The sequence below is a fragment of the Symphalangus syndactylus genome, chromosome 11, assembly GCF_028878055.3.
Source record: "Symphalangus syndactylus isolate Jambi chromosome 11, NHGRI_mSymSyn1-v2.1_pri, whole genome shotgun sequence".
Classification (NCBI taxonomy): domain Eukaryota; kingdom Metazoa; phylum Chordata; class Mammalia; order Primates; family Hylobatidae; genus Symphalangus; species Symphalangus syndactylus.
The window spans coordinates 60919807-60941083 of NC_072433.2; the positions used below are offsets into that span (position 1 = coordinate 60919807).

Genomic DNA, 21277 nt, shown 5'->3' on the forward strand with positions numbered 1-21277 from the left:
CCTGAGGGATCTCAGGCAGAAGATAGAGCCGAGGAACAGGGTCTATTCTTGTGGTTAAGCAATGATCAAAAAGGCTAACATTCAGGTTAGAGAGCCCCAGAAGTTCATTCATGTACTCATATAATTATTAAGTATTTATGTACATCAGGCACTATGCTGAAAAACATGGGCACAATCCCCACTCTCATGTAGCTCCCAGACCTCTAGAGGAAACAGATATCAAACAAGTAAACTAATACATAATGTCAGATAGTGATAAATGCTATAATAGTCATAAGAATTACAAGATAGAGAGTGACTGGGGAAGATGAAGGGCAAGTTTTGAGTAGGTATTTGAGCTGAGAACTGGATGATAAGAAAGAGATGGCTATGAAATCTTGAGGATTAGCCTTTTAGGAGGAATAAGTTGGTGTCAGAGTTTAGGGACAATAAGGACACCCAGAGATTTACCATCCCAAGTGGGGCATAGTTAAGAGTGAAAGAGGCAATGTTAATAATTATGCCAGGACAACAGGTATAAACTAGGCCTGAGCTGGGAAAATCAGCGTGAATGAGCACCTTACCCTAGGGGCCATAGGTATTGGGTTTATTTGGCCAGAGAATCTGGAGCCCAGCATTTAGACTGAGCCACTTGATCTTGGGTTGTGAAAGTGGTTTAACTCACCCATTCATAGGAAGAAGGAAATTGCTATGAGCAATTCTATAGTTCTGTTAGAGCTGCAGCTGATCTCAGCCAACAGGAGTATCAGAGCAGTGGTGGATTCCACTGCCAGGAATAAAGGGAATATGAATGGACTGCCTACTGTGTGTGAGGCAAGTGTTTTCTCGCTTAATCTTCACAACAAAAACCCCTTATCATGGGTACAAATTTATGTCCCAATTTACTGAAGATAAAATTGGCTCAAAGAAGTTAAATAACTTCCCCAAGGTCATGTAGCTAGGGAATAACAGAGATGGGATTCAAACTCAGACCTATTGGGTCTGAGCAAATTGTGCTTGCTTCTATACCATATTGTCCTTAGACAGAGGCAGGGGAAAGAAAGCAGGGACTGAAACAGGTACAGACACATTCCAATATGTGTGGAGAAGCATACTCACATACTGACACAAAGCCACAGAGAGAACCAGAAACACCTGGAGGCTTTGCTACGTGGAAAATGTTCTGTGGCCCAGACAGCTAGATATCCCTCAATATCTGTTCTCCCCTTCTTTTATAGAATGCCCTATTTTTAGCACGGCATAGTAACACCCAAATTAAAGATTACATTTCCCAGCTTCCCCCACATCGAAGTGTGACCAAATAACTATGTTCTACCCAAGAGGATGTAAGTCAAAGTGGTACCACTGCCTTTGCACAACCATAGGAGCACCATTCACAATATGAAGATGTTGTGAGTAGAAATGATGTTGCAACCTCAAATGGAAGAGGCATGTTCTTCGTGGGCCCGTTTTTCCTCCTAAGAGACTGAATGTACCAATGAACAACGGCAATAGAACTCTGACCCACAACCTCTTCAGCAACCTGCTTGGGAAGCCAGACCACAATCCCTGCAGCAACTGGCCCAGAATGAGCAAGACTTGGTCAATAACTGCCAGCTTCTCCATTTTTTTGTCCCTGCTTCCAACTCAGGACCAACTACAGAAAGTCATATATGCCTCTGAATCAATCACATAAGATGCCCGTTTTTTTTGTTGTTGTTGTTTTTTGTTTGTTTTGTTTTTTGCTTGGTTTTTTTGTTTGTTTTTCTTTTTGTTCTTTTTAGATGTCCAGGGTACAGTGCAGTGGTGTGATCACAACTCACTGCAGCCTCAACCTCCCTGGGCTCAGGTGATCATCCCACCTCAGCCTCCGGAGTAGCTGGGATTACAGGAGTGTAGCACAATGCCCAGCTATTTTTTCTTTTTTTTTCCCATAGAGACAGGGTTTCGCCATGTTGCCCAGGCTGGTCTCGCACTCCTAGGCTCAAGGGATCTGCCAGCCTCAGCCTTCCAAAGTGCTGGGATTATAGGTGTGAGCTGCTGCACCCAGCCAGATGCCCCACTTCTCATGAGCCCACTTCCAGCTTTCCTATGCCAACTACCTCCAATCAGGCACCCCTGAAGCCTTCTCTCTTTTCCAGTGTGAACCTTTCTCACTGTTCTGCCAGCCTGTGAGTTTCTGCCAAATGCAAGACTCCCTGCTAGAGCAAGCTCTGAATCAATGACCTCTGCTTGCTCTCTTTTGGATAGTCTTCGTTTATTTCTACACCCTCTTCCTGCTGAGTGGAATGCAGATGTAGTAGGATGCAAGGGTCTCCAGTCGCTGGTGCCATGGAACTGCTGTCCACTCTGGGCTGTTAGTAAGAGAGAAATACATTTCAGTCTTTTAAGACACTGCCATTTTGTGTCTGTTTCAGCAACCTAACCAAACACACACACACACACACACACACACACACACACACACCCTGAGGAGCCTTTCTAGTTCAGATTGAACACTCAAACTTCATCTATTTAAAGCATACTAATTTGGAACTTGTGCAAGTTTGCCCTGGGGCAGCCTGGGTAAAAGGGTCCATTTGCACTGGGTTAAAAAAATCAGAGTTTGCTGAGCAGATTCATGTACTCCAGATTTTACTCATTTAAACTAGGATTTTTAAGCATCTTTCATTTGCATACAATGATTGAGATGCTAATTACGAGAGACTCATACCTATTCATTAATACTTGAAATTTACTTAGTCCGGGCAGTCTGAGAGTGCTTGTCATGCAAAAGAATAAAGCTGCATTTATGCGCAAAAAATTCAAAAATTCAAAATTTTCATCAATTCTGACTGATCTCTTCAGAATAAACAAGCAAATTTCATTGACTCTTTCTTAGGTGATTCCTTTGTGTCTCAATGCACTTCTGTCTCCCATTGGATATGGCTTTGGCCCCTATAAGGCCCAGAGTTACAGAACACCAAATACTTTTGGATGGGAAATGTATAAGGGTAATTAATTAATGCACATATACAATCTGCCCTTCTTCTGATCACCAGAGGGTCAGCGCCCCAACTTCGAAGCAGGAACAGCTTCCACACTGTCACTTCTCCAGATCCACAGGGGAAGCACAGAGGCAGACTTGCAGAATTGATTTCTTGATGCCATGGATCCAGTCATTTGATTCCATGTAAGATGCCTGGGTAAGGAAGATGGGCCAAGATGCAGAATTGTTGTATTACACTTTAGTGTCTTCCACCCTTATAAGTCAAATCTGATCTTCAGGGAGCTTCTACTGTGCCTGACAGAGCACACAAAATCCAAGCGGTCCCCAGATGTTCAGCAATCCTTCCTTGCTTCCTAGGGATACATGGAGCTATCTGGGAAGCATCCCCCAGAAATGCATTTCCTTGGGACACCCTCATCCACGATCCCAGACTTCCAACCTCCATCCACCCTCTCACACATTCAACCATCAGACATCTGCTATGTGCCTACTACATCTTAGCAAGATACAGTCTTGACTCTCGAGGAGTTCAAGGTCTATGATGGAGGCAGACATTTACACAAATAATTATAATCTAGTGTGATAAAAGCTGCCATTGAGTCATGTACAAGCTCCCAAGTGAACAGAAGAGTGAGCAGATAGCTTAGCTTGGGAAGGCTTCACAAATATCAAGCAAATGACACTGGAGTGAAGTCTTACTGGGAGCATGGGTTTCCATTAGCTGGAGATGTGTCAGGGAAGAAAGCATTCCAGGTGAAGGAAATGACATGGGAATAGCTATGGAGACTTGAAAAACTCAAGAAAAGGCACATCATTCTGTAAGGTTAGAGCAGAGATGAAGGAGAAACTATAAGCTGGGGTTGGTCATCTTGGGTGCCCTGAGGCAGGATTTGGGCTTTACTGGAGTTATGAGACACAGTCAAGGCAGGGCTGGGAACTCAAATGCCTACAGGAGCCTGGCAAATGATACAAATCAGCAAGGGAGGATGCCTACATGGGGAGTTGTAAAACTGGGGAGTGCAGGCCCCATCCAAAGGCAGCAGCCAATTGTTGCCACCCTGGGGGACAGGCTCAGTGTAGCCAAGTCTCTCTCTCTCTTTTTTTTTTTTAATAAGAAGCTGGAAGTCCACATTTTTTACATACAAATGCTCCCAGTTTCTAACTGTTGACAGTTATTTCAAAATATCATGCTGGCCAACCAAAAAGATATCTGATGCCCCATCAACCTTCGGACCTTCAGTGTGGCACTTCTGATCTAAAATTTCTAAGCAGAGAATGAACACAGACTTATGTTTCAGATAGAGGGTGTCCACAAAGATCTCATGTGATCTTTCTGCCCCAGCTTCTGCCACCAAGAACTTCTTTCCTCATCTCCACCGCCTTGCCTCTGCCCCATGTAGTCCTTGCCCTCCTCCCTGACTCCCCAGACCACCCCCAGCACCAGCTGCCTTCTTGCACTGGGAGAAGTTTAATTAATGAACTGTGCAGCAGAACCAGCTTACAGAGAAAAGCCCAGCGTTAAGGACACGAGAGAGCCATATTTATTTCACATGGACAAGCATGATTCCATTGCATGCTGAACATGAAAGCTCGTATGAGCAAAGTACCCGTAACAGCAGAATTATGTGCTTTTGTCCACAGGGAGCAGGGAGAGTCACAAAGTTGTTTTCAGAGACAGTGTTTTTCAAGCACAGTTCAAACCACAGGCTCTGAAGTCACTGGCTTATTTCGTCACCAAAGGGTCTGTCTCCCAGGAGTGGCCGGAGGTGCTTTCAGCTTTGCAATCTCTCAATGAATTGCTAAGGTCTGAGGAGGGCTGAGGATGGTCTCCCATCCCACCACCCAGAGCATCTTGAAGAAATGAAGCTCAGAGGGAAGGTAACATGCCACTTGGAATTAACAAGGCCACTCCTGCGTGGACAATGACAGGGACCGACTCCTGTGTTCGTAGCAACAGAACCATCATCGCTTATAATATCTATCATCACTGGAACATTCACTCTTCTTAAAGCAATTCCCCAAGGCCCCTTATGGGCAGAAAGGAGAATTATTCTGGAATTTACTGGACATGCCAGGAGCAGATCAACTTTGCTTGAACAGACTGATGAGAACTAGTGGCAGGGACTCTGGTCTCTTGGCTTTAGCTGGGCTTCCTGGTTCCAAGATGATGCAACTCAAGTAGGGAAAGGGGGCTGGAGCCAAGGTTTGTTGGAGGGAGATCAGATGGTCTGGGAGCAAATCTCCTGGAAGAGATGAGCAGAAGAGCCCTTGAGAGCCCTTTCCTCTCGTGGGCTTATTCCCACCTGAAATCCTGCCCAACAGTTTCATAAAATTTGATATTATACGGTCTATAAAATTCCCGGAGCTGCTCTATCACTTCAGGATCAATCTGTACATGAGTTCTCCCTTTTGATTTGCCCAGGCATCGAGGCAGGAGGCTCGATTCTGTTTTTTTCAAGCAAGGGAATCCTTTGGTCTTGTTGAAATAGAAGTGCTTGTCCGTGATGAATCTCTTAATGCCCAGGAAGTCCTGGACTCGCCCCATCTCGCCGGCCGGGTCAGTGATGAGTCGCTCGCCACTGACGAAGTGAATCTGAGCTAGCGGGAAGTACTGCAGCCAGCTCTCCAGGTGCAGCACATACATGCCGATGCGGATGGCGTTCCACGACACGTCCACCAGGCCCAGGGTGCGGTTGCGGAAGGAGAGGCCCTCAAAGGTCGGGATGTCGGGCTTCTTGGAGAGTGTCTGGGTGTAATCAGAGATGGCACGGGTCACAGGGTTCCGCACAACCACGATCAGCTTGGTGTCTCGGGACATGTTGAAGATGCGTCGAGGGGCCTCTTGAGTGACGAAGTAGCTGGGCGTCTTCTCGAGCGTGATCTGACTCTCGAGGGTCCTGGGCATCAGGCTCCTGTGTGGGCAGAAGGAATACATCATCAAATAGTTTCCCTGGGGCCAGGCCTCAGGCCCGGCTACATCAGCCCTTCCACCCAGGGGCCTGTTGCATCCCCCTCCTGGCCTCTGTTCCATTCAAAGCTCTCACCTGGTGAGGGACTCACTTTAAATCTTGTTGATTTTCTTTTCTTTTCTTTTCTTTTTTGAGACAAGCTGTCAGTCTGTCGCCCAGGCTGGAGTGCAGTGGTACAATCACAGCTCACTGCAGCTTCCAACTCCTGGGATCAGGCTATCTTCCCATCTTCCCATCTCAGCCTCCCAAGTAGCTGGGACTACAGGTGTGCACCACCGTGCCTGGCTAAGTTTTTCTATTTTTTGTAGAGCAGGTTCTCCTTATGTTGCCAGGCTAGTCTCGAACACCTGGGCTCAAGCAATCCTCCCACCTTAACCTCTCAAATTGCTGGGATTACAGACTTTTTTTCTTATTTAATCTTTAACCTGTTTGCTTCAAGACTGGAAACAATCTAAACATCCATCACCGTGAGCTAAATAAATTGTGGAATAGCCAATTAAGAGGGTTAGGTAGATCCGTATGCATTAATATGGAAAGATTTCCAACATACAATGTTAAATGAAAACAGGCAAGATACAGCTTGTATATCTTATGAAGGATAAATAAGGAACCAATAAAAGCAGTTGCTTCTAGGGAGGAAACTCGAGGTGAGTGCAGAATTAGAAGATGAGGGATAAATGAGAATTATTTTTTTTTTTAAGAGACAGTGTCTCACCTCACTCTATCTCCCAAGGTGCAGTGCAGAGTTACAATCATGGCTCACTAAAGCCTTGAACTCCGGGGCTCCACTGATCCTCTCACCTCAATCTCTCAAGAAGCCGGGACTACAGGCTCATGCCACCACTCCTGGCTGATTTTTAACAATTTTTTGTAGAGATGGGGTCTCACTGTGTTGCCCAGGGTGGTCTTGAACTCCTGGGCTCAAGTGATTCTCCTGCCTCAGCCTCCTGAGCAGCCGGGATTACAGGTGTAAGCCACCATGCCTGGCTTATTTTTTGCATTTTTTGTAGAGATAGAGTCTCACTATGTTGTCCTGGCTGGTCTCAAACTCCAAGTTTCAAGTGATCCTCCTGCCTTGGTTTCTCAAAGTGCTGGGACCATAGGCACAAGCCACTGCACCTGGCTAAGAATTACTTTTTATTGTATAACCTTTTAAACTGCTTGAAAATTTTAATGCATTTATTACATATTCAAAAATTACAAAGTAAGCCACTGAATATTGTTCTGGCAAAAGATATTTCTCCAAATATATTAAGAAAATCTTTTTTTGGGGAAAAAGTCTTGTCTTGCAGGAATAGCAACTGTTTTAGATATGAGTTCTGACGTCTTCTTCTGCTGAAAAACATTTGAAATACATCCTTTGTGTAGGCTTGAACAAGCACAGAACTCCAGGCTGCTTGGGACCTCAGTCAGGAGCCAGGCTGTGTAACCTCACTTTCTCTTGTTTTTTAATTTCCTGGCTCTGCTTGAGACCTTAAGAGATTTGGGAGGAAGCACTGAAGTCTCTTTCCCGAGAGCATCTCATTCAGGCCTTAATGGAGGGGAGCATCCCTGGTTCCCAACCGCTATTTCTTGGTGAAGGTCACAGTTGACCCTTACATGCATTTTTCTTAATCCTGGCTGCACATTAGAACTACCCGAGAAGTCCTTCCTTCCTTCCTCTCTCTCTCTCTTTCTTTCTTTCCTTCTTTCTTCTCTTTCTTTCTTTCTTTTTTAAATAAACATGTCTGGGCTCTGTCCTAGAACAACTGATTCAAAATATTCAGGGAGGGGATATACTTCTATAAAGTTCCTCAGCTCATTCTAATGGGAAGGCAGAGTTGAGAAACAACTTTCCCAATCCTAATGAGGTAGGAGGCGGGTCTAGACTCCGGAGGCAGGGCTTGGACATGGGACCAAATTGAGGACTAGCTAAAACAGGGCGGGGAAGAAGCAGATTTCCACAAGACATGCCCACCTGTGTGCCCTGTCAGCTTACCATTGCCATGGCAACGCCCGGAGGTGACCATCCCTTTCTATGGCAACAACCTGATGACTTGGAAGTTACCAACCTTTTCATAGGGTGGTAAATTTCTGCATAATCTGCCCCTTAATTTGCATGTAATTAAAAGTGGGTATAAATATGACTGCAGAACTGCCTCCGAGCTGCTACACTGGATACACTGCCTATACAATACTCCTGTAGGGTAGCCCTTCTCTGCAAGGAGCAGTGCCTCTGCTTCTGCTGTACTATGCTGCTTCAATAAAAGTTGCTTGTCTAACAACACCGGCTTGCCCTTGAATTCTTTCCTGGGCAAAGCCAAGAACTCCCCAAGGCTCGCCTGCCCTGCATCACTAACACTATGATTTACCAACCCCCAGAACATTCATTCTCGCATCCTTTGGAATATCAACTCCTGGTTCTTAGCTTTCTGCTTCCTGGCTCCTATCACTATCTCCACCCAATACCCTGGCCTCACAGTTCTTTGACCTTTGCTACTCCAAGTATTTCCATTTTCTCTTCCCTTCACCAACTCTTTTTTATGGCCATACCTTGGGTCATGTCATTGAAATTTCCCTAACTCTGAAATGGTTAACCCAGAAATTTCACTGTAAGACTATGTAGAGGTTTGAATGGTGACCCTCCAAAAGATGTGTCCACCCAGAACCTTTGTTCTGTTTTGGGGTTTTTTGTGTGTGTGTGTGACAGAGTCTCACGCTGTTGCCCAGGCTGGAGTACAGTGGTGCCATCAGGGCTCACTGCAGCCTCAATCTCCCCTGGCTTAGGTGATCCTCCCACCTCAGAACTCCCAGGTAGCTGGGACTACAGGCACTCGCCACCACTCCTAGCTATTTTTTGTATTTTTTGTAGAGACAGGGTTTCACCATGTTGCCTAGGCTGGTCTTGAACTCCTGGGCTCAAGAGATCTGCCTGCCTTGGCCTCCCAAAGTGCTGGGATTACGAGTGTGAGCAACCACACCCAGCCCACCAAGAAAATTTGAACGTGACCTTATTTGGCAAAAGGATCTTTGTAGATGTAATTAAGTTAAGGACTTGCAGATGAGATCATCTCGGATTAGAGTGGGCCATAAGCCCAGTGATGAGTGTCCTTGTAAGAGAAGAGAAGAAGAGTCACACAGGAAATACAGTGACCTGAAGATGAAGGCAGAGTGTGAAGTAAGATGTCTACAAGCCATGAACACCTAGGATTGCCACCAGCAGCCACCGGAAGCTAGGAGAGAGGCACAGGGCAGATTCTTCTCAGAGCAGTCAGAAGGAACCAACCCTGCTAACAATTTGGTCTCAGACTTCTGTCCTCTAGAAATGTGAAATAATGCATTTCTGTTGTTTTAAGCCACCCAGTTTGCAGTAATTTGTTATGGCAGCCACAGGAAACTACAGATTACAACCTTGTCCTTTTCTACCTTTTCCAAGTCTCAGACTTCTTATACCCATTTTCAACTTCATCTAGGATTCTCTTGATTTCACTTTATTCCATACCGTCCCTGGACCCAATGAATAATCATTTCAATAGCATCATCTTCATCCTCATCAATTTTCCTGTTCTAATTGCTCTCCCCAGTCTCTAATAATGCAAGCTTCCAGCCTTTTATCCTTTCCAGTTCTGTCCCTGGGTTGCCAAACAGCAGTGGAGAAAATTGCTGGTACTTACAAATATATCCTTAATATGTTCATGGATTCTAGCATCCATTGAATCCTCAGTACTGTTCAGTGATCTTATATTTGTCTTTTCAGGCCCTTTCCATCATTTTTCATAGTAAATGTTTCAAATTCTCATCAAACACTCCCAGCCTGAATCCTGTCATCCACCCTTAACATGCAGCTAATCACCCATAACACTAGAAAGGCATAAGCTTTCAACCTAACACCTCAACTCTTTCAACCTGCCTCTCCTCGATCTTAAAGCTGATCCTTATGTGCAACCATCCTGAGCCCCTCCTGCTAGTCTCCGAGAACAAGGTATGCAAGGGCTCACCCATCCACCTGTGCTTAGATCCCTTCCCCTTCTACCTTTCCTGCAAGCCCACCCATTGGCGCCTTGAACCTTCTAATTCATTGCTAGACTGATACAACTGATCTTTTTCTTCCAGGCCCAAAGTCTATGTGGACCCTTTTTGGTTGAAAGTTGAAATCGTATTTATTACTATTGAGTAGGACAATTAAAAAAATAGTATTTATTAGTATTGAGTAGAGAATTAAAAAACAATTTTTAAAAAATTGAGAACTAATTTAAAAAAAGTATTGAGTAGATTGTTTGCATTATGTGCAAACAATCACAAGTGCACTTGAATAGAATTCTTTGGCTGGATTTTCTTAGAAATCTGGATGTATTATATCGTCACTGTGGCATATATGGTAATTAGGTGTTGGCCTGTATGACAGGAATAGATGAAATTACATAAGTGTAACAGTGCATTTAAATCCCAAACTCTACAGGGGCTATTGAAATAAAGGTCTTCCCTGGCACAAGGAAATTGACTTGACTTGCCATTAAACAGATTCCTTTGCAATATCCTTCAATACACTAAAGAATATCCAAGAAAGGAATTGAGGACAGATTTTCTAAGCTTACTTGACTATAGAGCTGTGAAGCACCAATTAACATCTCTTTTTGTTACCAGTTTGGAAAATGCTGACCAAATCCAGTGATCTCCAAAGTATCACATTATTCCCCCATCTGTGCACTAAAGTGAAGCTCCACCCTTCTAATTTCTTTTTTCCTTTTCTTTTCTTTTCTTTTCTTTTCTTTTCTTTTCTTTCTCTTTCTTTCTTTCTTTCTTTCTTTCTTTCTTTCTTTCTTTCTTTCTTTCTTTCTTTCTTTCTTTCTTCCTTCCTTCCTTCCTTCCTTCCTTCCTTTCTCTCTCTTTCTTTCTTTCTTCTTTTTTTTTTGAGACAGAGTTTTGCTCTTGTTGCCCAGGTTGGAGTGCAATGGCACAATCTCAGCTCACTGCAACCTCTGCCTCCCGAGTTCAAGCAATTCTCCTGTCTCAGTCTCTCAAGTAGCTGGGATTACAGGCATGTGCCACCACGCCCAGCTAATTTTTTGTATTTAGCAGAGACAGGGTTTCACCATGTTGGCCAGGCTGGTCTTGAACTCCTGACCTCAGGTGATCCACACACCTTGGCCTCTCAAAGTGCTAGGATTACAGGCATGAGCCACCGCACTCGGCCCACCCTTCTAATTTCTAATTGGTGTTATCAGTTGCAAAACCAAATGGCAAATACTGAGAAAGATACAAGAATCAGGCTGCAAACACGCTGTAGTCATGCCACAAGTCAAAGGGCTCCTGGGTACTTCAAATTTTCTCTATCCCACCAAAAAACACCTTTGAATATTTATTTCTCCTTGGGTCATTGGAATAGAGTGTTGGAGTCCTGTGTGATGATAACGTGCAAAGGTACTGTGTATACCTTCCCATGACCTGTGCACATTGGAGGAAGGCGTGATTAGACTTTTCCTTGGGGCTCATCTTTCTTCTTTATGTCACTGTTTAAATTTTGCTTACTTGTTTCCAGCTGCTAGCAAACAGCTGAACTTTTCTCTCACCCTGCAACCCTTTTAAGCTTCTGCCTCCTTTGTTTTCTATGTAGCTCTGCAAAAGTTACTGAAAGAATAATCTAATGCTCATTGTTTGGACTTTCCTCCCATCTGTTATTTTAACTTGCTCAGGAACTATTTTCCCTACATCTGGTAACAGCCCCAGATTTTTCCTTGAGGACTACCACTCCTGCTTTGGACAAAATCGTGGTGGGCCAAGGGTTGGGGGGCATGTCCAAAGTTAGGCTATTAGGAACCAATTGTGTTACAAAGACTAAAAAGCTGTCATAAAGATTGAAATTCCAATCAGATATAAAACCCTGGAAGAGATTCCTCATTAGTTTCTGTTGCCAAATCCCTGCAGCTATCTAGGTTCTTGCCCTTCCTGAGACCCGGCTCTTCCCCTTTCTTCTGGATTCTGTGAGTTACTACACATCCTTCCAGTAAGCTTGTACTATTTTAAATTAGTTAGAGTTGGTTTTTGTTGCTTGCAATCCAAGAATTTTAACCTATCTTTTACAGTCTGGCCTCTTTCGATCGTTTGAATATTTGTCCCCTCCAAAACTCATGTTGAAATTTAATCCTCAACGTGGTACTACTGGAAGGTGGAGACTTTAAGACATGATTGGGTCATGAGGGCTCTGCCTTCATGAATGGATTCATCTATTCATGGATTAATGAATTAAAGAATTAATGTGTTAATGAATTAGTGGTTTATCATGGAGTGAAACTGATGTCTTTATAAGAAGAGGATGAGAGATCTGAGCTAGCAAGTGAACACACTCAATCCCCTTGCCATGTAATGCCCTGTGCTGCCTTGGGACTCTACAGAGAGCCCCCAACAGCAAGAAGGTCCTCACCAGATGGAACCCCTTGACCTTGGACTTCTCAACCTCAATAACTATAAGAAATAAATTCATTTTCTTTATAAATTACCCAGTTTTAGGTAATCTATTATGAGCAACAGAAAATTGAGTAAGACACTTATTTTCTGTTGAAGCTATGCCCACTGCACTTGATTATAAATTCCATGAGGGCAGGGCAGGGTGTATCTTATTTGCAGCTGTATCTCCAGAGTCTACCACAATCCATGGCACATGTAAGGTGTTTATCAATATCTTTGAAGTTTAAATGAAGCCAATAACCTATCTAATCCATTTACACATGGAAGCTCTCACCCCCTTTACAAATTCCTGACTCTCCCCAAACCATTCTGGATCTTCTCAATGGCCTACATTCCACTTCTCTCATGCTGGTTTGTGTTTGTTTGTTTGTCTGAGACAGGGTCTCGCTCTGCCTCCCAGGCTGGAGTACAGTGGCACAGTCTCAGCTCACTGCAGCCTCGACCTCCCAGGCTCAAGCAATCCTCCTGCCTCAGCTCCCCAAGTGGCTGAGACCACAGGTGCCTGGCTAATTTTTTGTATTTTTAGTAGAGACAAGGTTTCGCCACGTTGCCCGGGCTGGTCTCGAACTCTTGGGCTCAAGCAATCCACCCACCTCAGCCTCCCAAAGTGCTGGGATTACAGGTGTGAGCCACTGCACCCGGGCCCACTTCTCTCGTTCTATGTGATCCTCCTGGATGACCTCATTCCTTCCCCAGCCTTTAACCATCACCTGAGAGATGCTGACACACAAATCTGTAACTGCAGCTCCAACTTAAAGCTTTCCTATGTTCTTAATTGGAATGCCTGTCTATGGACTGGATACTCACTTCAACAATTGAATATTTTCCTCCCCAAATTTCTTTCTCTCTTTTGCCTGCTTTTGCAAATATCATCACAAAAGGAGGAAAACTTTAGAATCATTCTTAACTCTTCCTCAAATCCAGTGTCTTTCGTTCTTGTAAGTTTTACCTCCCCAACCTTCTGAAGTCTCCAGCCTCCTCCCTTAGTCCATGAACACAGCCGCAGGCCCTTGTCAAGTCTTCCTCAGATCACAGATTTCTCTCTGCCCTCCATGCTCCTATTCTTTTTTCCCGTTTCAATTCATTCTGCATTTCATGTCCACTAGGGAATCCAATCATGGATTCTAAACTCTCTGGAGCAAATCCAATTAAGTCAGGCATCAATGATTCTTTTGAATAAGGTCTGTATTCCTTGGCTTGGCATTTGAGGCCCTTGTCTACCTTTCTAGAATTAATCTCTTGCCACTTCCTTGGTAGCCTGATGTTTATGCCATGCTGAATATAAAATCCTCTCCCCAAACATGAACCTGCCCTTTCATGTGTGTTTTGCACTTGCCAAGTGTTTTATTTTTATTTTTTAAGACTCTGGTCCATCTTACTTGTCTCCCTTGCCCTGATGAATGCCTACTCACATTTCCAAATCCAAACCAAAAGTCACACACACCCTCTGTAAACCCTTCTTTGTGTAACCTCATGGCACTTTGTATAACCGCCTACTGGCACCCTCATGCCCTTGGGTGTGGGAATTGTTAGTTATGTATCCATTTACACCAACAGATTCTCAGCAACTTGCACGTTTCTTGTTCATTTCTGCCTCCCTCACATCATACCTGGCATACCATAGGTGCTCAATAAATGGATCAAAGATCCAGTGTCAGAGGTAGATGCCCATTGAGAAGTGGCCCTTGAGTCCTCAGAAGTTGTCAGTGCTGATTTATAAGGCTCAGCCCTTCTTTAGCATTCTGGCCTTGGGCAGCTAGTACTGGAGGGAACTTTTCTGTTGTTTTTAAGATTTCATTGTGCCCACAGGGGCTCTCGCTCACGACTGAGGGGGAGTCCAAGCTCTGCTTCCACCAAACTTTCCAAATGCAGGAAGGTAGAATGAGATTTAAAGGAACGTCTCATGCCATTTCTGTTTTGCCACCTGTACACCGTCCCTAGCCCAAGGCTCTGCCCTGTGGCTGGTGCGGAGGGGGTGGTGAAGTTAAGCTGCATGCCAGGACCACTTGAGGGGGTTTTGGAGCAATGCAAGTGTCTGGGTTCTACATCAGACTAATTAAATCAAAAACTCTGGGCATGAGGCCCAGGGACCTGCAATTTTATTTATTTATTTATTTATTTATTTAGATGGAGTCTCGCTCTGTTGCCAGGCTGGAGTGCAGTGGCGCAATCTCGGCTCACTGCCACTTCTACCTCCCAGGTTCAAGCGATCCTCCTGTTACAGACTCCCGAGTAGCTGGGATTACAGATGTGCATCACCATGCCCAGCTAATTATTTGTATTTTTAGTAGAGATGGGCTTCACCATGCTGGCCAGGATGGTCTCGATCTCTTCACCTCTTGATCCGCCCGCCTCAGCCTCCCAAAGTGCTGGGATTACAGGCATGAGCCACCGCGCCTGGCCGGTACCTGCAGTTTTAAAACTCTCCAGATGATTCCAGTGGGCCACCAGTGCTGAGAACCACTGTGGCAGACTGCACCTTCCTTTAGACACGTGTCCCTTAATACAGTTGCTCATGAGAATTAACTGGGTGCATCTTGGAGAAAAAATTCCCAGGTCCCTCTTCTGTACATTCCAGTTTCAGTGGGTTTGGGGTGCAGTTCAACAATATGCATTTTAAACAAGATTCCCCCATGATTCTTATGATCAGAGAAGCTTGGAGCATACAACCTTAACAAAAGGTATTCTCATAAGTAATATGGGCACACTCATTACTACCTAATATATTTGATGTTGATTTGCATGTTTACTGTCCCTGGCCACACCCATCCCATCCCACAGTAGATGGTAAATTTTGAGAGTGAAGATTGTTGTCTATATTATTCACGGCTGTATTCTCTATACCTGGACAAAGGCTGGTACTTAGTAAGCATTCAGAAAATACTTGCAGAGAGAAAAAATAATAAAGACAAGGCTTTAATCTTGGAACAATGAGGCAGAATCATATTGTTTGTACTGGTGAAGATGTGTCCCTCTTTCTCATGCTATAAAAGTCTATACTGTTTCACCCTAAGGGAAACATCACAGACTTCCTGTAGCCCCTTCCAAAAAAAAAAAAAAAAAAAACAAAAAACAAAACACAAAAAAACACTCAAGTACTCTCTTGTCATCCTGAGGCTTTCTGGAAATTATATTTTTGACCCGCACTGGGCTGCGCAGTGGAACACAAGACAGCTCCCTTGGAACCCACTGTCCACCCAAGGGGCATCCCTTGCACATGTGAGCAAGTGGGAACCTGACTGATGTCAGGCCATCATTGGAAACTTACAGAACTGGCACACCACTGATTATTACTGATAGGATTCTCTGGAATATTTCATTTTCTGCTAAATTTGTACACTCTTTGTATGTGTTCTGGAAGACCCGGCTGCCTGGAGGCCTGTGGTGATTTATTAGCTTCTAACTGGGCAACTAAACTCCTTGAAAATCATTGCAGTCTCCGGAGAGATAATTAAGAGCGGAAGAGGAGGGAAAAGTCCTTATTGCAAGAAACTGGTTCTTAAAACTAAACCTGCTGAACCCCCACACACTGAGCCACGTGGCAGGCACAGCACCTGTGGCCGTTTATCCTCGTCTAGTTGAGCATAGTCATGAGCCCCCTCTCATATTGTGGGACCATTCCCTTCCAAGTCCACAGCCCCAAATCATTATACTTATGTGACCCTGGAACAGGCCACTAAGTCTCACCTCAAACTACGGCGACCATTCTCATTGCTCACAAGATAGTCTTTACCAGGATTTCTGTGGCTCTTCCTGATCCTGCCCATGGCCCCTCCTGGGCTCTGGCTAGACTAGATTATTTGAAGCCAGTCTGTATTCCTCCAAAAACTGTATTTTTCATGCTAAGGGAACCTTGACATGTTGTATCCTTTGCATGAAGCCCTCCTTAACCTGCCTGGCAAAACATCTCTCAGCTCATCGTCACCTCCACCATAAAGCCTTCCCTGACTGTGCCCTTATTATTTCTCCCTTCCTGGAGGAGTTAAGTGTTTTTTTACTCTTGTGATTCCGTGGTACCCACTATAGACATAACCCATTTTTGATACATTATCTGAGTCTATCATCCCTCTAGAGTTCAGTGTCCCTGAAGGCAGGGATCATGACTGTGGCATCTCTATATCGACAGTGTCTAGTCCTCTGCTGGTATGCACTCATGGATTTATTCATGAGACAAGCATTTATTGAGCACCTACTATATGCTGGGGATACAGAGATAAGTGAGTTGCAGTCTCTTTCCTCAAGGAGTTAACAGCTTTGTGGACCAACTGGGACAGGAGGTGGTAGGGTCCCCTTTTCCTAGTGTGAGGGGCTGCACCTAAACTTGGCTTCCTATGAGAAGTGGTAGCTTTCTTCCTCTGTCAGGAAAGGTTATCCCTGAACCCAGTTTCCCATAGGTCCTCAGGTATTCAGGTGCTGGGCAGCTGGTTGTCCCAGATAACTCCTGTAAATAGCTGGTATCTAAATCCAATCAGCCAGTTGTTTGATCATTCCCCGACTGACAAGGCTGCTCTAATCCCTGCACTATAAGAGGGAAGTTGATAAAGCTGAAGGGGCAGAGTCCCTTCATCCTTGGGGCATAAACCACATTGGGTCCAGGCCCTGGCAGTACTCTCAATGAGATGGTGAGAAGAAAGGGTAATGCTGTCCTTCTGCCTCTTCTATTGTGACCCACGGCTTGCAAGTTTCCCCAGTAAAGCCTATTCCTTTATCCACCCCTTGTGTATTGTGGAATTTATCCCTAGTCCTGCTGTGTGACAAGTGGAGACTACAAAGGGATCCTTCTTACATGGTATGTCCACACAGAGGACCACTGAGCAAATAGACTGCACCTCACTTATCTTTGTGTCCCTGGTGTATAGTAGGTGCCCAGTAAACACTTGCCTAGGGAATGAATACACTACTGCATGCCAGGCACAGGACTAATCATTGCCAATATAGAGATGTGACAGTCATGATCCCCACTTTCAGCTACTTTCAGCTACCGGCTACTTTAATGGCTGGGTATGAGTATAGAATTTGGAATCAGAGACCTGAGTCTTGTCACTTGCTAACCATAAAAAATGGGTACGCAGCAGTCATCAGCTATACACGTGGTTATCAGTGCCTTGGACATAAATAAGACAATAGTTGACACTTACTGTGCAGTGACTGTGGGCCACATGCTGTTCTAAACTCTAAATCATCTCACTTGATCTTCACAATAACCCTACAAAGTAGGAACTCACGCTATTCCAGTTTTTGTACTGAGGAAACTAGGACACAGAGAACTAAAGTAAATCAGCAAAGCAACACAGCCAGTTTGCAGAATCCAGATTCAAGTGCGACTCTCGCACAAGAAGAAAACGTGAGAATATAAAAATGAATCTTGGCACGAGGACAGCCTTTCTAGGCATGAGACAAAAATCATGAAGGAAAAGATGGAAAAGTTAGACTCTTAAAAAAAATAAGTCCCTGGAATAGAAAAATACCATAAATAAAAGGAAAATGACTAATTGGAAAAATATCTGCAGCACCTACACTATAAACACAAAGAGCTGATTTCATATCTATTTTTCATATCTTTTTATGTTTTATATATTTTTCCAGACACATTGCAAATCAATAAGTAAAGGAGAACCAGCCAGTGGAAGAAAGGATCATAGGCATGATAAAAGAGTTAATAAAGAGCTATGAATAGAAAATAAACATATGAAAAGATAAATCTCTAAAATTAAGGAAACACAAACTAAAATCATGATGAGATAATATTATTCATTTGTAAGGCTGGAAAAAATTTTTTTTTTTAAATTTTAACAATTATGATGGCAAGAATGTAAAGAACTAACACTCTCCTAATTTTGGTAGGCATATACATTGATGCAGTCTTTAGAAAGACAATTATATATTACCTATCAAAATGTAAAATGCACATACCCTTTAACCCAGCAATTCCATTCCTGGAAATGTATTTGCACAAGTGCATATAGACTCATGTGCCAGGTGTTCATTGCAGTATTTGCAGTAGACATGGGGAGGCATCTCCCAAGGATACCTGCATAGGTTGTTCCTGGAGGGCAGGTCCAAAAGGTAGAAAGGGTATGGGAGGACACCTACAACTAGAAAACCACACCCTTGGACTATTGTCTAAGCAGGAAATAAACTTTTCCTAGGGGGTTGTTTGTTATAGCAGCTAGAATTAACTTAGTACTGCAACATTGTAATAAAAAAAAAAGACCAGAAACAACCCATGTTTCTATCAGAACCATAGTGAGGCCATATGATAGATTATGATCTGACTGTCAAGAAATGAGGTGGATCTACAAATATTGACATCTAAAGGGGTCAACATATTATTAAGTGAAAAAAGCAGGTTGCAGAACAGTAAGTTTAATATGTCCCTATTTACATACAAAATATACACATGTGTGCTAGTGCCTATATGCATAGACATCTTCTAAAAGGATACACAATACATTTAACAGTTATTATCTTTGAAAAATAACCTTGGGGGATCTGGGCTGGACCGTAGCGTAGAATGGGACTTTATTTTCACCTTTAGCTTTTTGCATTAGGATTTATTTTTCTCTTTGCCATGAGCATGTATTTTTTGTCGTTTTTAAAAAAACTAGCTAATGAAAAGCTATTTTTAAAAGTCTCCATTGATATTATTTAGGATGAAGAAAGCCTCTACTGTGGAGTGAGGGGGAGGAAACATGTCTGGAGTGGCTGAGGTGTGGGCGGGAAGGAAGGATGTGGAAGGTGAAAATGTATAGCTCCTTTCTCAAGAAGCTTGCTTGGAAAGGAGGAACGGTGATCGTGGGTGTTGAAGGAATGTTTTTGCTGCTGCATGTACAGCTCTGGTAAGTTTCCAGGCAATTGGACTTCAATTTCTTTGGTCCTCTCTGCAGCTGACCGTGGGACACTATCTGGAGGTAACTCCCAGGATAGCTCTTCTTCTGTGGTCTGGGCTTAACTTCTCTCCCTGCCCTCCCTTCTCCCTGGAAGTGGGCCCCATAAGCCTGTGCCTCTCACACTTTAATGTGCATTTGAATCACATGTGGGGGTCTTGTTGAAATGCAGATTCTGATTCAGTAGGTCTAGGGAAGGGTGCTAAGAGTATGCATTTCTAGCAGGCTCCACGGTGAGGATGACTTTGCTGCTCCTTGGGCCATCTGTTGAATTGCAAGGTCTTAAGGCAGCCCTGGCAATACTGGTACAAAGGACATAGCCAATGAATATTTATTGCATTAATCAGAATCGGCTAATTGATGTTGGGTGAAAATTTGCGGATGACTTGAATTCAGAAAGCCTGCATTGGAGTCCCAGCTTTTCCTTTTCCTGGCCATATGACTTTCGTGTTAGTTTCTTCACCTGCAACGTGTGGATCATGGTAATGCCGAGTTCACCTGGCTGTTGCGAGGTCTAAGCTGCGAGAGTCCCGTATAAAGTGTAATGCACCATGACCATCTATTAGCGGATTCCTCTTTTTCTATGTGATTTCTCCCTTTAGTTCAAGTCTTTTTCATTTTCAAAAAGCCAGCGATTTATCCCTTCACCTGCTCCTGCGACAGTCCTGTATATCTCCTTTTCTTCCCAGCCAGAGTTCTTGAAATAAAGCTGCATGGCTTCATTTCCTCACCTCACATTCATCCTCCTCTTGCTCCATCTCCTCCCACCCCATCACCTTCTGAAGCGGCACTCTCCCAACACAACCCTAAATGCCAACTCCACCTCGAATCTTGGTCTTGTTTCACTTTTCTGTGGCCTCTGAAGCACTTGCCCACTCCCTGCTTGTTGAAACTTGTTTTTCTTCCTTTGGGAACACGTTCTTTCTTCCTCCCCGCCCCTGCCCCCCACTGACCATTCTTTCTCCATACACATTTCAGTTATTTCTCCTCAACTTACCACTTCTCATGTCTCAGTTAATGGCCCCACCATTCACCAGTTGTCCAAGCAACACCCACGTCTCATCTATAACCAAATTCAATTGGTGACCTCTCCTCACTCACTCCCTTCCGACGTCTGTCCCAGCCAGCTCAGCACCCACCACAGCTCTCTTCACTCATGATCAGAACTGTGGGGAGCAGCTCAGTGCCTATCTCTAGCTAGGCTCTACTTTCTAGCTTCCAGCCTGAGTCAGCTTGCTCTCATGAGATGTTCCCCAGTGACATTAGCATTTAGGAAACAAAATGGCACATGGGGACAGTGATGGTACCAAGTGGAGGCCAAAGGGATCTTTATCCCCCTCTAGTCTCCGTTAGTCAATCAGAGTGAATGCATGCCACGAAATAGCATGCATGGCAACTCCCAGACAAGCTTTCTATCCTTCCACTGATGGGGCCACTCCTACCCCTTCCTCCATGTAGAAATTTTGGAGCCACCACCTCCAGAGAGAATGACAGATCATCCCTGAGTACCTGCAGGAGACCCTCAAAAAGGGCCAGGAACCTGTACAAGAAGCTTCCTGAGGCAACACTGGGAGCCAGGAGCACCTGACTGCCCTCTCTCTGTACTCAGCAGGGCAGAGCACTGCTGGAGAACACCTGAAATCAAAGGCTGGTTCCACTCCAGATACCTGATTGCCAACACAAAGGGGGCTGATATGGTTTGGCTGTGTCCCCACCCAAATATCGAATTGTAGCTCCCATAATTCCTATGTGTCGTGGGAGGGACCTGGTGGGAGGTAATTAGATCATGAGGGTGGGTCTTTCCCATGCTGTTCTCATGGTAGTGAATAAGTCTCACGAGATCTGATGGTTTCATAAAGGGGAATTCCCCTGCACATGCTTTCTCTCTTGCCTGTTGCCACGTAAGATGTGTTTTTGCTCTTCCTTCACCTTTCGCCGTGATTGTGAGGCCTCCTCAGCCATGAGTCTGTTAAACCTCTTTCCTTTACAGATTACCCAGTCTTGGGTAT

At 44.2% G+C, this 21277-nt stretch overlaps 1 protein-coding gene across 1 annotated transcript in view; it reads right to left on the reverse strand.

Moving 5' to 3' along the window:
* Positions 1-4486: 4486 nt before the first annotated feature.
* The window catches only part of HS3ST2 (heparan sulfate-glucosamine 3-sulfotransferase 2), a 113883-nt gene continuing 97092 nt past the window's right edge, over positions 4487-21277 (reverse strand). The window contains exon 2 of the mRNA XM_055232657.1: positions 4487-5880. Coding sequence (XP_055088632.1) covers positions 5262-5880 — 619 coding nt within the window. The 3' untranslated portion in view covers positions 4487-5261. The remainder of the gene's footprint in view (positions 5881-21277) is intronic.